Source organism: Lithobates pipiens, unplaced genomic scaffold (genome assembly GCF_037356315.1).
Source record: "Lithobates pipiens isolate NorthernLeopardFrog02 unplaced genomic scaffold, aLitPip1_a1.2 Scaffold_13, whole genome shotgun sequence".
NCBI classification, from domain to species: domain Eukaryota; kingdom Metazoa; phylum Chordata; class Amphibia; order Anura; family Ranidae; genus Lithobates; species Lithobates pipiens.
The window spans coordinates 296,344,273-296,358,595 of NW_027507718.1; the positions used below are offsets into that span (position 1 = coordinate 296,344,273).

Genomic DNA, 14,323 nt, shown 5'->3' on the forward strand with positions numbered 1-14,323 from the left:
TACTTACATTGGGCCAGGTTGGACCAATGTAAGTATCCATATATCATATATGAGACGCCACTGGGGAAGCTGACAATCACTACTGCTACAGTAATAATCACAATCTCCTGGGTCCTGTGCCATTCACAACATGCCCTGCATTTTTTCAAGGCATTTTCTGTTTGAAGGAGGTGGAGATAGTGACGTCACCTCCCCTTCCCTCCACCTCTTCCAATCAGAGAGTGCCTTGTATTGAAGGCATTCTGTGAATTGAAGCACAGGGCCCAGAAGATTGTGGCTATCACTGAAGTGGCATCAAAATGTTTTTTCCTAGTTTCTGTTATACAGTTTTGTAAATATAGGCATACCCCACTTTTACGTACACAATGGGGTTTATTTACTATAGCTGGAAAGTGCAAAATCAGGCTCACTTCTGCATAGAAACCAATGAGCTTCCAGGTTTTATTACCAAAGCTTAATTGAACAAGCTGGGGTTAGAAGCTCATTGGTTTCTATGCAGAAGTGAACCTGATTTTGCACTTTCCAGTTTTAGTAAATAAACCCCATTGTGTACTTAAAAGTGGGGTATGCCTGTAAGTATTTTTTTCTCCTTGCCTGATGTGCGCGAAAGAGGCTGCACTGACGGGCACTGATAGGCAGCACTAATGATCACCAATAGGCTGCACTGATATGCAACACTGATAGGCGGCACTGATGGGCACTGAAAGGCGGCATCGATGGGCACCAATAGGCGGCAATGATGGGCACTGATAGGAGGCACTGAAAGGCAGCACTGATGGGCACTGATTTGCATCACTGGTGGGCACTGATGGGCATCACTGGTGGGCACTGGCAGGCATCGCTGATGGGGCTGCACTTATAATTATTGCACTGATTATCCGTGCAGATCCTCCCATCAGGAAAGCCGCTTATCGACTTTCCTCTACTCACACAATCGCAGCGCTAAATGCCCCCGGGGGGCACGCACAACTGGCTTGTTCTGAAGGATGTCATATGATGTCCAGCCAGAGCAGTAAAACCACCACCCGGCTATCACTTTGCTATAGGCCAGACAGGAAATGGTTAAGGGGCAGTGTGATGGGGATACTGGAAATAAGGAGGCACTCTGGTTGGGACAATCCATGTAAGGGGGCACTCTGATGGGGGCATGTTATCTAAGGGGGCACTCTAATGGGGGCACTTTATGTAAGGGGGCACTCTGATGGGGACACCTGATGTAGGGAACACTCTGCAGAGAACAGTAGATGTAAGGGGGGGGTCTCTGATGAGGACACCTGGTGTAAGAGGGCACTCTGATGGGACACCTGATGCAAGGGAGCACTCTGATGGGCATCTTGATGTAACAAGGAACTCTGATGGGGATCCTGATGTAAATGGGAACTCTGATAAGTACTCATTATATCAAGAGGACTCTGATGAGGACTCCTGATGTGAATGGGGACTCTGACAGGGACACCTGATATGAGGGCTCACGGGTTCTGTTTAATCACTGTAATCGAATGACAGCCTAGTACAGTGTTTCCCGGGTCATGACACTGTGTGATAGACTGTCAGTGGCTCAGACATAGTGTTGACATTGTGCCCCCTAACCTTTTTTACTGAAACCCCAAATAAAATTGGCTAGATCTGGCCCTGTTTGGAAGCTTATTGGTGGTCTTCCTATGCTGCATTCCCTCCAATACTTCAGAATCTATCCAGAAGTAATATATCAGCTATGGATGTGCTTTCATATTAGTCACTTTGCATCACCACTCTGTAAAGCTATAAAGCTATAAAACGTTAGGGTACAGGGCATAAAATGCTGTTGATTACAAAAATATGTACATATTTTATATTTATCGTTTATTGTTGCAGGGCACCAAGCAAGTCACAATCAGCAGAAAATAAGAATGGAGAACAGGAAAATATTAACAGAGAATTGTACACTGAAAGTACCATGCTACAGATCCGTCTGGGCCCAGAAATTGTGCCCACAGAACAGAACCTCTCTGAAGAAATGCAATATCCGTCACTTTATTCAAAAGCAGGTTGTGATGCAGTGTTGATCGGAGTAAAGAAAGATAATGAAGTCATGATGGAACACAAGATTACCCCTAGAGTGATTGAAACTTCCAAAGATGGCACAACAGGTGACATCACACTGACCAGGAGAATAGAAGAAGGTGCTATGGTTGAACTGCAACTGTCACTCCCACAGGACATACATTTGGGCAGTGTAGGTTCACCTATTGTAACTCTTGCGGGTGATGACCAGTGTACATCTCCAGAAGCAGAACACAATGTGCTACAAGATGAAGTTGTCTCTGACCACCTTGATGACAAAGAGCCACCTAGGCAGCAGACATCTGCTACATTCCACATAGTGGGCAAACAACAGGCAAAGATTTCTGCGGGACTGACAAGTGAAGCATGTTTCCCAAGGGTGGAATTGATCTTAGACTGTTCTGGCAGAGAAAAGGAGCCCAGGTTTCAGTCTGACAGGGGGTGTGTAATATCTGGAGAAGAAGGAGGGCAGACAGAGGGACCTCCTTCCACTGTCTCCTTTGGAATCAAAGCAGAAGACTCAGAGGAAGGAGAGGAGGCTCAGCAAGCAGAAGGGGAGCTTGTGAGACCCAATAAACACCGGGCCAGGCACGCCAGTAAGTATGCCCCAAGGCATTGTTTGCATTGTTCTTATATGTAACTGTCATTTGTGTACTTGGCTTATAGTTTAATCATTTATTAACCCTTTCGACTTTTATTTAGTTTTATTTTTTTTTATGTCAATGCATGTCTTTGGGGAGATCCTTTTTTTTTATTTATCTTTCCTTTGTCAAAGGAATCTGGAATACTGAATAAGCTGATTAGTAATTCATTCTTCAGGGGAGTGAGATTTTTCCAAAATGGACTATTAGCCAGTCAGACTAGTCGAAAAGCCTGATGATCCTTGCAGTTTGACAGTTTGACAGACACCAGCATGTGTGGCACCGACTAGTTACATGATCCTTTCCATTTTGTGAGTCTGCTAGACTGTGAAGTGAACTTACTATTTCTTCTGCCTTGCTCCCATTAGAGGTCAGACACTAAATCTATTCTGAGAAGTAGCTTGACGTAGTCCAGAACTGCATGCTGACTGCACAGAATTCACTAAACTTTCCTGGATAACCATAGCATTGGCATGTCGTAGGCTGGTAAAAACCCAAATCTCAAATGTAACTGTGCATTTGGGTAACTTGTCCTACAGGGATATGTCATCCTGTGTGTGTTTGGTAGCAGAATTCAGCTCTGGTCCTTTCACCCCCCGTGTGCTTTTGGTTTACAGCCTATGGAAATTGCATCACCATCAGTATTAACTTAGCTCCATGCATAAGGGCTGGGTATTAATAAAAGCTCGCAAGGGAGGAGGAGTCACCATGTTATACATTTGACAGTGAGCCCTCTGACAACTGTTTGGAAGCTATCACTTGTCAGTTATAGTATCAGGGGCTTACAATAAATATATCAGCATTTTAGAGTCGCCATTATAAATGATCATATAGATGTTTCTAAACGTAAAGTTGCACACGCTTTTTTAAAACCATTTATTAAGATTTCTTTTTTTTTTTTAAACAAACATTTACATTTCTAGTTAACCTTTGCTAGACATATTGATAGCAATTCTATTTATTAAAGAAAACAAAGTATTTTTTATTTATTTAAAACCATTTTGTTATTATTTAGATTTTTTTTTTTATGAACATTTACATTTCTAGTTAACCTTTGCTAGACATATTGATAGCATGGTTATTTATTAAAGAGAACAAAGTATTTATTATTTTAAAACCATTTTGTTATCATTAAGATTTCTTTTTTTTTTTTTTTTGTAAACGAACATTTAAATTTCTAGTTAACCTTTGCTAGATATATTGATAGCAAGGTTATTAAATAGAACAAAGTATTATTTATTATTTTAAAACCATTTTGTTATCATTAAGATTTCTTTTTTTTTGTAAACGAACATTTAAATTTCTAGTTAACCTTTGCTAGACATATTGATAGCAAGTTTATCTATAAGCCCTTGTACACACGGTCGGACATTCCGACGGAAAATGTCCGATCGGACCGTGTTGTCGGATAATCTGACCGAGTGTGGGCTTCATCTGACTTTTTCCGTCGGAATGTCCGAGCAACAAAGTTTGAGAGCCGAATATAAAAAAAATTCCGAAAACAAGATCCGTTTTGTAGAGAATTCCGATCGGACAAAGTGCCACGCATGCTCAGATCAAATTCCTAGACCAATGCTATTGGCTACTAGCCTGAAAGTAGTCCCGTCATAACTAAATAACGTCATAACGTTACGAACGATCAGATTTTCCGACAACTTTGTCCGACCGTGTGTGTGTAACGCCAATTTCGGACAAAATCCGTCGGAAAAAATCCGACAGATTTTGTTGTCGGAATGTCCGACTCTGTGTACAAGGGCTTAAAGAAAACAAAGTATAATTTATTAATTTAAACCATTTTGTTATTATTAAGATTTATTTTATTTTTTTAATGAACATTTACATTTCTAGTTAAACTTTGCTAGACATATTGATAGCAATATGTAAAGAGAACAAAATATTATTTATAAAAAAAAAAAAAACAACAACCTGTCAAGCTCAATTACATAGTTACATAGTTAGCAAGGTTGAATAAAGACACCAGTCCATCCTGAGTGAGTGTCTACAATTGTCCCTATCCCTGTACATCACACAATCACATTGGTCCCTACCCTCATAGAGCCCACAATCTAGGGTCCCCATTCATATACTAGGGCCAATTTTGGACAGAAGTCAATTAACCTACCAGCATGTCTTTGGAGTGTGGGAGGAAACCGGAGTACCTGGAGGAAACCCACACAGGCACAGGGAGAACATGCAAACTCCAGGCAGATGGTGTCATGGTTAGGATTTGAACCAGTGACCCTTTTTCTGCTAAGTGAAAGTGCTAACCACTACACCACTGTGCTACCCACATATGATGTCAAACACTCACAATGCATGGCTGTAAGTGACATGGGGGTTATTTACGAAAGGCAAATCCACTTTGCACTGCAAGTTCACTTGGAAGTGCAGTTGCTGTAAATCTAAGGGGTAGATCTGAAATGAGGGGAAGCTCTGCTGATTATATCATCCAATCATGTGCAAGCTAAAATGCTGTTTTTTATTTTCCTTGCACGTCCCCCTCGGATCTACAGCGACTTTACTTCCAAGTGCACTTGCAGTGCAAAGTGTATTTTCCTTTAGTAAATAACCCCTGTGGTGAAGATCAGAGTAGTGCTTTTTGTTAATGGCAAGAAAGGGTTACTTTTTGTTTTAAATATGCTTTTTGGTAATGTTAACGTGTGTGCTATTGATGTGTGTGAAGTGTGATTTTAATAATAAGTCCACTTTAACCTCCCTGGCGGTATGAGTATTTCAGATTTTAGGTGCTGAAAGCGGTACAATTATTTTGCATGAAAATTTGGCTAGCAGACATCCCGGGTATGATAAAGTTTGAAAAACAAAATCAGAAATTATAATATAATAAATAACTATAAATAGTTATACCAAATAATAATATAATAATAATAAAAATTATTCAATAATGTAATCAAATCAAAAACACAGAAATTTGCTCAGTTGCAGAATTGTCACTGTCATTACTTTTCAGTATTTGATGACGGATCTCCCCACAAATCGCTATCCCTCAATTCTGCGAGTGAGTCCAATTTATTATCGCTGTTTTCTAGCTGGTCTAAAATCATTTTTGATGTAAAGGGACAGTTTTGGTTGCTATGGGCAATCTCCAGTTTCCAGGCATAAAGAACAGTTTTTATAATCTAAAACTGCATGCAGGACACTGGACAGACCACTAGGGACAAAGGGGATGTGAAATAATTACATACATCACATCTGTAAGATTACATTATACTGTATGTATACTGTGTTTTACTTTTTAAATTTGGCGCCATTCTCCGTCCCCGTGCGTCGCAACGCTTGCAGGGAACGGAGCCCAGCGATGTGATAGATCAAGCGGAGGACGGCTTGCTCGTACAGTGGAGGGACATCGCTGGATCCAGGGGACAAGGTAAGCATACTCTTCCTGGATCCAGCGATGCGTTTCTGAGTCTGGCTCAGGGTTACCGCTAATAGTACAACATTTTCACCCCGAGCCAGACTCGGGAATACCGCCAGGGAGGGTTAAGAGCTCATTAACACCAAGTGCTTTCCTTTAGTGATCTGAAACACATTGGGGTTATTTACTAAAGGCAAATGGACTGTGCAGTTGCGCTTATTTTCCCCAGAGCTTAGTAAATGTGATGAAGCTTCACTTCGTAAAGAATATCCAATCAGGTGCAAGGAAAATGAAAAGAAAAACATTTTTACTTGCACATGATTGGATGATGTTAATCATTAGAGCTTCGATACATTCATAAGCTCTGGAAAAATTAGTGCAACTTCACTTGCAAAGTGCACAGACTATTTGCCTTTAGTAAATCAACCCCAACGTGTATGTGCATTGCCATTTATTTCAACATGTAAAAAACAATTTGTGGTGTTTGCACCAGTGCACTACGGCATGAACAGAACATGCCATTCGTTTTTATTTTATGTTTTCATTGGGGTTCAGTTACTAAAACTGGAGCGTGCAAAAACAGAGTTGGGCTGTGCATGGTAACCAACCAGCTTCTAACTTCAGCTCATTCAATTGAGCTTTAATAAAAAATTAAAAATAAATAAAAACTAGAAGCTGATTGGTTAATACGCAGAGCTGCACCATATTTTGCACTCTTCAGTCTTAGTAAATTAACCCCATTATGTCATTATGTTCTTTAATAAAAAACCCTTTAAAAGTTGAAGTAGATGGGTGTTTGTGAGTAGTAATGAGGGAGCTTCTTAGTAGTGAAGGGATCAGAATGGATTGAATCTGGCACTTCTCCATGAATAATTGTAGGTAAATGCTGCTAAGGGTACCTCATAATAATAACAGATATCCTCGTGTATCTTTTAATAAATCTTTTATTTAATCTCTTTATTCTCATTAGTTATGATGGTCCCGCTCTAATTACTATTTTTTTAATTACACTTTTCAAAAATATGCTTACCTTCAAATTCAACACCAAAACATTGAGGATTTATCTCCAGACCCCATTCATAAAATTAAATTTTATGGGAAGCCCAAATTTCCCTAAACAGGAGCATTGGATTCTCCAATCTTCATTGCATAAGACCAAAATTGTCCTGTCTATGGCCAGATGTAGGTCAGAGCAGAAAGCTGTGCCTTCCCTCATAGTGGCTTTGTGCTATATCAAGCTAAAGGTGTTATTTTTAAACACAGTTAAGATGTATCTAAACTAAAAACAAAAATGTATAGCATTGCAGCTTACTGCTTTTTAGAAGTGGTGGCTTCATTCGTTTTCTTTTTCATCCTTTTTTCCTTTTTTTTTTAAACCTGGTAATTCTGCAAATACCGTATTTATCAGCGTATAACAAGCTCTGGCGTATAACCCGCACCCCAAGTTTAGGAGGGAATATTAAGGCAAAAAACTTTTAGGAGGGAAGTTTAAGGAAAAAAACTTACATTTAAATGCCCATCGATGCAGCCTTATCAGTGTCTATTTGCAGCCTTGTCCAGTGTCATTTGCAGCCTTGTCAGTGTAGGCTTGTCATTTGCAGCCTTGTCAGTGTCATTTGCAATCTTGTCAGTGTAGCCTTGTCATTTGCAGCCTTATCAGTGTCCATCTGCAGCCTTGTCAGTGTCATTTGCAGCCTTGCATTTCAGCCTTGTCAGTGTTGTTGCAGCCTTGCATTGCAGCTTTGTCAGTGCCCATCTGCAGCCTTGTCAGTGTCCATCTGCAGCCTTGTCCAGTGTCCGTCTGCAGCCTTGTCAGTGTAGCCTTGTCATTTGCAGCCTTATCAGTGTCCATTTGCAGCCTTATCGGTGTCCATCTGCAGCCTTGTCCAGTGTCATTTGCAGTCTTGTCAGTGTAGCCTTGTCATTTGCAGCATTATCGGTGTCCATTTGCAGCCTTATCAGTGTCCATCTGCAGCCTTGTCCAGTGTCATTTGCAGCCTTATCAGTGTCCATCTGCAGCCTTGTCCAGTGTCATTTGCAGCCTTATCAGTGTCCATCTGCAGCGTTGTCAGTGTCATTTGCAGCCTTGCATTCCAGCCTTGTCAGTGTTGTTGCAGCCTTGCATTGCAGCTTTGTCAGTGTCGTTGCAGGCTTGCATTGCAGCCTTGCTGTTTAAAAATGGCGCCGCTGAGATACTGAGCGGATGTCTTGTGTATCTTGGCAGCGCTCCGTATCTCGTTGGCGTGCCGCACTCGGCCGTTCTCGGCGGCCAAAAGCTGCCGAAAGCCGCTGAGAAGCTAACAATCAGTGGGGGATCGGCGTATAACACACACCCATGATTTCCCCCTGATTTTAAGGGGGAAAAAGTGTGATAAATACAGTAACTCTTTTTGCACTGAGCAGCATTGTCACTCTAGGACAGGAGGGGGGTTAATGGGAGGACTATATAACACCTCACTCTTTTCTCCATAAGGGCCAGTTCACACCAGAACGTACGTTTTTCAAAACGCACTGCAGTTGTGATCTGCAGGGATGTCAATGTTGAGTTAACAACACCCCAAAATCAGGTCACAAATGCATTGCGTTTTTCTGCACTGGATCACCTGGTACTGAAGTTGCAGTGCATGCACCACTTTTAGTGTGGTCCAGTGCAATTCAGCCCATTGAAAATTAGCGGGATCAAATCGCACTGCACCGCATGTGAATTGCGCAGGAATGTGCAATGTGTTCATGTGCAATTCCTGGTGTGAATGGGGCCTAAAGGGAGAGGTGTTTGTATTCCACAGAGATGGCAGAGAACAATGCTAACTGATAACAGTCCAGAGTCAGAGAGCACTGGAAGGTATCAGCTCACAATAGTTCTGGCTGGATGAACACAACTTGTCAAATGGATATAATAAAATTTGTTTAAATAAAAAGGGAATTTTTGGAATCATACTTGCCTACATGAATGCAGCATCTGTCTCCTGCCAGTTCTAAGGCTGAGAATCAAGCAATAAAACAGAGCTCCCTGAGCAGAGAGCCATGACTGTCAGCCACCGATCTCTACTCTGCCCCCTCCCCACACTCATTGGGGCACTGGGTTGTTGAGGGGTGGGAGCGGTTGGTTCAGGCTCTCAGTGGCTCACTGAGGGGCTGAGCCAGGTGCCAGTCCAGGCAGGTGGCTGGATCCCAATCATATGGTCGTAATCTTTCCCGAGCCTAGACTGGCTCTGTGACATCAGCCAACAGCGGGCTTCAGCTTCAGCCCGCTGTCTGCTGAAAATGGGTCACAGGGCTGCAGAATGATCTGCACTCCTGTGATTCACAGGAAAAGTACTGCCAAACGAGCTTTGGCTGTACTTCTCCTTTAAAGCAAGGCCGGATGTGGGGGAGTGCCAAGCCCCACCCCACAGACTTCAGTGTTGCACCCACCCCAGGCTGTATGAGACTAGGCAGTCCTACTTCTGCACATTCTTCTGCAGGATTCCTGCATTGCACAAAAAGGGGTTTACAAAGCTTTCCTGAGACTCTAGGGAAGCACATGTACTTCATTTAGCTAACTTTACCAAGTTCATTGTCTTCATCAAATTACATTAATAGTTCATTATGTATCTTTTTAGAGTTCAGAAAGCAGGCTCCTTGACTTTTTCTTACTGCACCCCCAAATTAGACAGGTTAGGTACAGCCTTGATTCAGTGGTTCATTTAACAGCCCAAAAGGAAGCAATTAAAACATTTGTTATCCTAAAAAGAAAAAAATTGATCCTATTCCTTTAAAGCATGAATAACAGCTGTGTAATTTGGCCTTGTGTATAATCAAAAACAGCTGGTTGATCCTGTCTGGTGCTGTCTTACCCTCTATAAACTGACCACGGTTTATCATGGCTGCTGAGCCCTGACACCATGGTCAGTTTATATGCCTCTGTCATCCGCTATCTCTCTGTCCTCCCCTCCCCCTTCCTGCCTGTCAGCTCATGTCAATACTCACCCCTCCCATCCTGCGACTAAAATAACGTTGTCATTTTCAGACAATCCCTAGCATTCTATAATGCTATGTGCCCAGTGTGTGTGCTTTATTAAAAAAATGTTGTTCTATACCTTATTCCAGAGCGCCGCTCAGCGCTCATGTGACCGCCCGCTGCTCTCCTCCTCTCCTTCCAACTGACGTCAACAGGGGATTCTCAGCCCATCCCGCAGATCAGGAGCGGGAACAGCGGGTGGTCACATGAGCGCCTGCCGGCGCTCTGAAATAAGGTATAAAACAATTTTTCTTTAATAAAGCTCACACACTGGGCACATAGCATTATCGAACAGTAGGGTGTGTCTGAAAATTACAAAGTGGGTATACGAAAAATGTATTGTTAGAGTGTACACTAATTTTTTATATTGTAGTTATATTTTCCCATACATTTAATTTACACATATGCAGAAGATACAACGAAATAGCTTCTGTGCAACCTTGCTTGCTGTAAAAGCTGTGGACAACAGAGTAAAAAGTTCTTTAAGTTGTTTCTTGGGATGACAAGAGGAAACAGCATGTTCGGTGTCCACATGAAGTGCCTAGTCTGTGAATGTTTATCTAATCAGCTGTTGGAAGCTGTCACATAAACTCTGTCATTAGGATAGTCAGTTCTGGAATGCGTTGCTGAGGTAGAGTTGCTGGAAGTAAGGAACCAGCAAAGGCAAGAATGCAACTCTAACTCATCTTCTGGTTTGGTGACACGTGTGCTCAGGCACTTTGACTAAAAATATCTAGTGTGTCTGTTAGGTGAAAATGTTTCTAAAACATAATATGGCTGCTGTGCGAGCACGTGTGTTTCTAGACATAAACCAAACTGATTATGATATCAAATTAACTAAACTTAGGAGAGATGGATACTTAAGACTTTAGTAACGTGTACTTGTGAATCATTAAAGCGGTTGTAAAGGCTGGAATTTTTTCTTTCTAAAATGTATTAATTAAAGGTACTTAACCACTTCAAGACAGGGCACTTTAACCCCTTCCTGCCCAGGACAATTTTCAGCTTCAAGTGCTGTCGCATTTTGAATGACAATTGCGCGGACATGCAACCCTGCACCCAAACTAAATTTGTATCATTTTCTTCCCATAAATAGAGCTTTCTTTTGGAGGTATTTTATCACCACCGGGGTTCTTATGTTTTGCTAAACAAACGAAAAAAGACTGAAATTTTGGAAAAAAATTAGTTTTTCTTTGTTTCTGTTATAAAATGAGGCTGCACTGACAGGCACTGATGAGGCAGCACTAATATATAGAATTGATGAGCACTGATATGAAGCACTGATGGGCACCGATAGGCAGCACTAATATACGGCACTGATGGGCACTAATATGCACACTGATGGGCACTGACAGGTGGCACTGATGGCCACTAATAGATGCCACTGATGGGCACTAATAGATGCCACTGATAGTACCTCATCATCAGTGCTGCCTGACAGTCATTACTGATGGGCCTTAATTGACATCTGTTTAGGGCACTGACAGCCATTACTGATGAGCACTGATTGGCACTTTGGTGGGCACCTCTGATGGGGGCTGCACTGATAATCAATGCGCTGATTATCAGCGCAGACCCCCCCCCCCCCCACTCTGACAGGAGAGCCATCGATCGGCTCTCCCTGTTAGCACAAAAACCGAGGAAAGCCATTTACCGGCACTTCCTGGTTACACGCTGTGATCAGCTGTGACCAATCACAGTGATTGGTCACAGCTGATCACGTGGTAAAGAGCTTACGTCATAGGCTCTTTACCATGATTGGAGCTGAGGTGTGTCAGAGTGACACACCACCGACCGCTGCGCAGCGCCTCCCTGTGATGTCCAGTCAGGATAATGCAACCACCGCCCAGCCATCATTCTGCTATAGGCCAGCAGGGAAGTGGTTAAATAGCATCATCAATTTACACAGCACTTAATACATATACAGTATATTGTACATTCACATTGGTCTCTGCCCTCAAGGATCTTACAATCTAAGGTCCCTAACACAACTATATATATTTGCATAGTAGGGTCAATTGAAACAGGAGCCACTTAAAGCCACAAGTCACACAAGCCACAAGTAAACTCCCCTATCGTTTTTAGCCAAGGAAGCTGCCATCTTTGCCTGTTTAATCTTCAACTGCTATGGTGTTGCACATGTGATTCGTTATGACACCAGCCATTGGATGGTTTGATAGTTTGGCTGAGAGCACAGCCAATGTGCAGTTAGCATTCCCGGCATGCCTTTTTTTTTAACTGTTTAAATCGATGGGTTTACTTCCTCTTTAACCTATCAGCATGTCTTTGGAGTGTGGGAGGAAATCCACACAGGAGAACCCTAGGTAGGTAGTATCCTACTTGGGATTCAAACCAATAACCTTAGTGCTGCTAGAAGGAAGTGCTAATCCCTATGCTGTCCAAGGATAGAAACATGTTATATTTACCTGCTCTGTGTATTGCACAGAGGGGCCCTGAACCTCACTTTTGGGCCCCCCAGCACTCTCCTTCTCTGTGTCTACCACCATAGCGAATCACTTGCTATGGGAGCAGACACGCGGGTTCACTCCCAAGCTGTGCTATGTGCATCCATAAATATACACAGCTTGGCCCCACCCCCTGCTCCCTTCTAACAGGATTTGACTGACAGCATCAGGAGCCAATGTCTCCCACTTCTGCCTCTGTGCCTGTGAGGAGAGGAAGAGAGGAGAGCAATCTGTAGACAAGTGCAGCTCTGGATTGAAATAATTGCCCTGTGCAATAGCTTTGCAGAGAGCAGGTACGTAAAACATGTTTATTATATATTTAATAAAATGCCTTTACAACTGCTTTAAATTCCCAATTGGTTTATTTTCTGCTGTATATGTCTTGTTGGAGAGATTTTTCTTCATTTCCTGCTCTGGAAATGCAGCAAAAAGTGTGAGGAAACCTCAACAAAAATAAGTGTAATTCCTCTTTTAGGCAGCCCATACATTAGTAATTTTTTTTCACTCAACCAGTTGGCTGAACAAAAAACTGTCCTGATTCCCCCATCCACACATGTCCAATACACAGATCAGTGCTGCAGAATATAGCCTGCAGCACTAACTGAGCAGCTAAAATCCAACTGGGTGCTTGAACAGAAGTTGATCAATAGATAGGCTTCTGTTTGACCACAGGGGCCAAACATGGATCAAAATTCAACCAGTCCCTGCTGAATTTTGATCAGTGTATGGCCGGCCTTATTTTCCTAATTGCACGAGTTCACTTACTCTCTTTTCCAGTGACAATTCTAAATTTTTATATTGCCCATCACTTTTTGTCTAACCAGTGCAGAATGCAATAAAAACCTTAAGCCCATGTTCATGTTAAGGGCAAGTTTGAAATTGTGCGAGGTCAGCTGAACTCGCAAGATTTCAAACCGGCAATGCGGTCCAACTTCAGGTGACAGACTTCTGTGCAGGTTCATGCACAGATGTCTATTCAAATCACCCCCGAAGTCACCAAAAGTAGTACAGGAACTACTTTTGGGAATCAGTGCGGCGCTGCAAAGTCAGCGTCGCACCAATTAGGACAGTGCCATTGCCGGGCATAGCCGGCGATTTGACACATCAAAACGCATGTCAAAACAGCACCATGTAAATGTGGGCTTAAGGGGATGTAGTCCTTCCCCACTCTATCCAAAATGGAAATAAAAAGTTTTAAAGATAGGTACAGTTTAAAGAATGACTAAGGCCCCTTTTACATGGAGCGGAGCCAGCTCTGAGCAGCAGGGGATCTATGAACAGACCCTCTGAGTTTTTTTACATTCGTGCCCGTTCAGTTGGTGCCCTGCGGACAGCCAGGTGTAAACTGACTCTATTGTCTGTTTACATTTTGCTACCTCTGATCCTTCACCTTTAGGTCAGAAAACAAAAAAGACTAAGCTAACTCAATAGTAAATTGTCTAATTTTACATTGGGAGTCAGTTCCTTTCATTGATAGGATAGATGATCCCTCCCATTGGGCACTGAACCAGAAGAAACACAAATTTTTTTTTTCAACTCTATTGTCATTCAGCATTATAATGCTGGCCACAACTGCAATCTCCTTTCGATTTATTAAGAACTATTTAGCACAGGGACCTGTGTGACTGTATATAAATGGAACAGATTGGTTAGGTGGGCCCTCACATTAGATTAATCTCAAGCCTAGTACAGACAGGCCAAATGTCGGCCGACATCGGCCGGTTCAATAGAAACCAGCCGACATTTGGCCCATGTGTACAGCAGCCGGACTGACAGTAGCCAGCCATTCGGCCGGCTTCTG

General features: G+C 42.4%; 1 protein-coding gene across 1 annotated transcript in view; it reads left to right on the forward strand.

Annotated features, from left to right (window-relative positions):
• SYNPO2 (synaptopodin 2) overlaps positions 1 to 14,323 on the forward strand; it is a 355,380-nt gene that overhangs the window by 257,964 nt on the left and 83,093 nt on the right. The window contains exon 3 of the mRNA XM_077476817.1: positions 1,855 to 2,639. Within this exon, the coding sequence (XP_077332943.1) occupies positions 1,855 to 2,639 (785 nt within the window). The remainder of the gene's footprint in view (positions 1 to 1,854; positions 2,640 to 14,323) is intronic.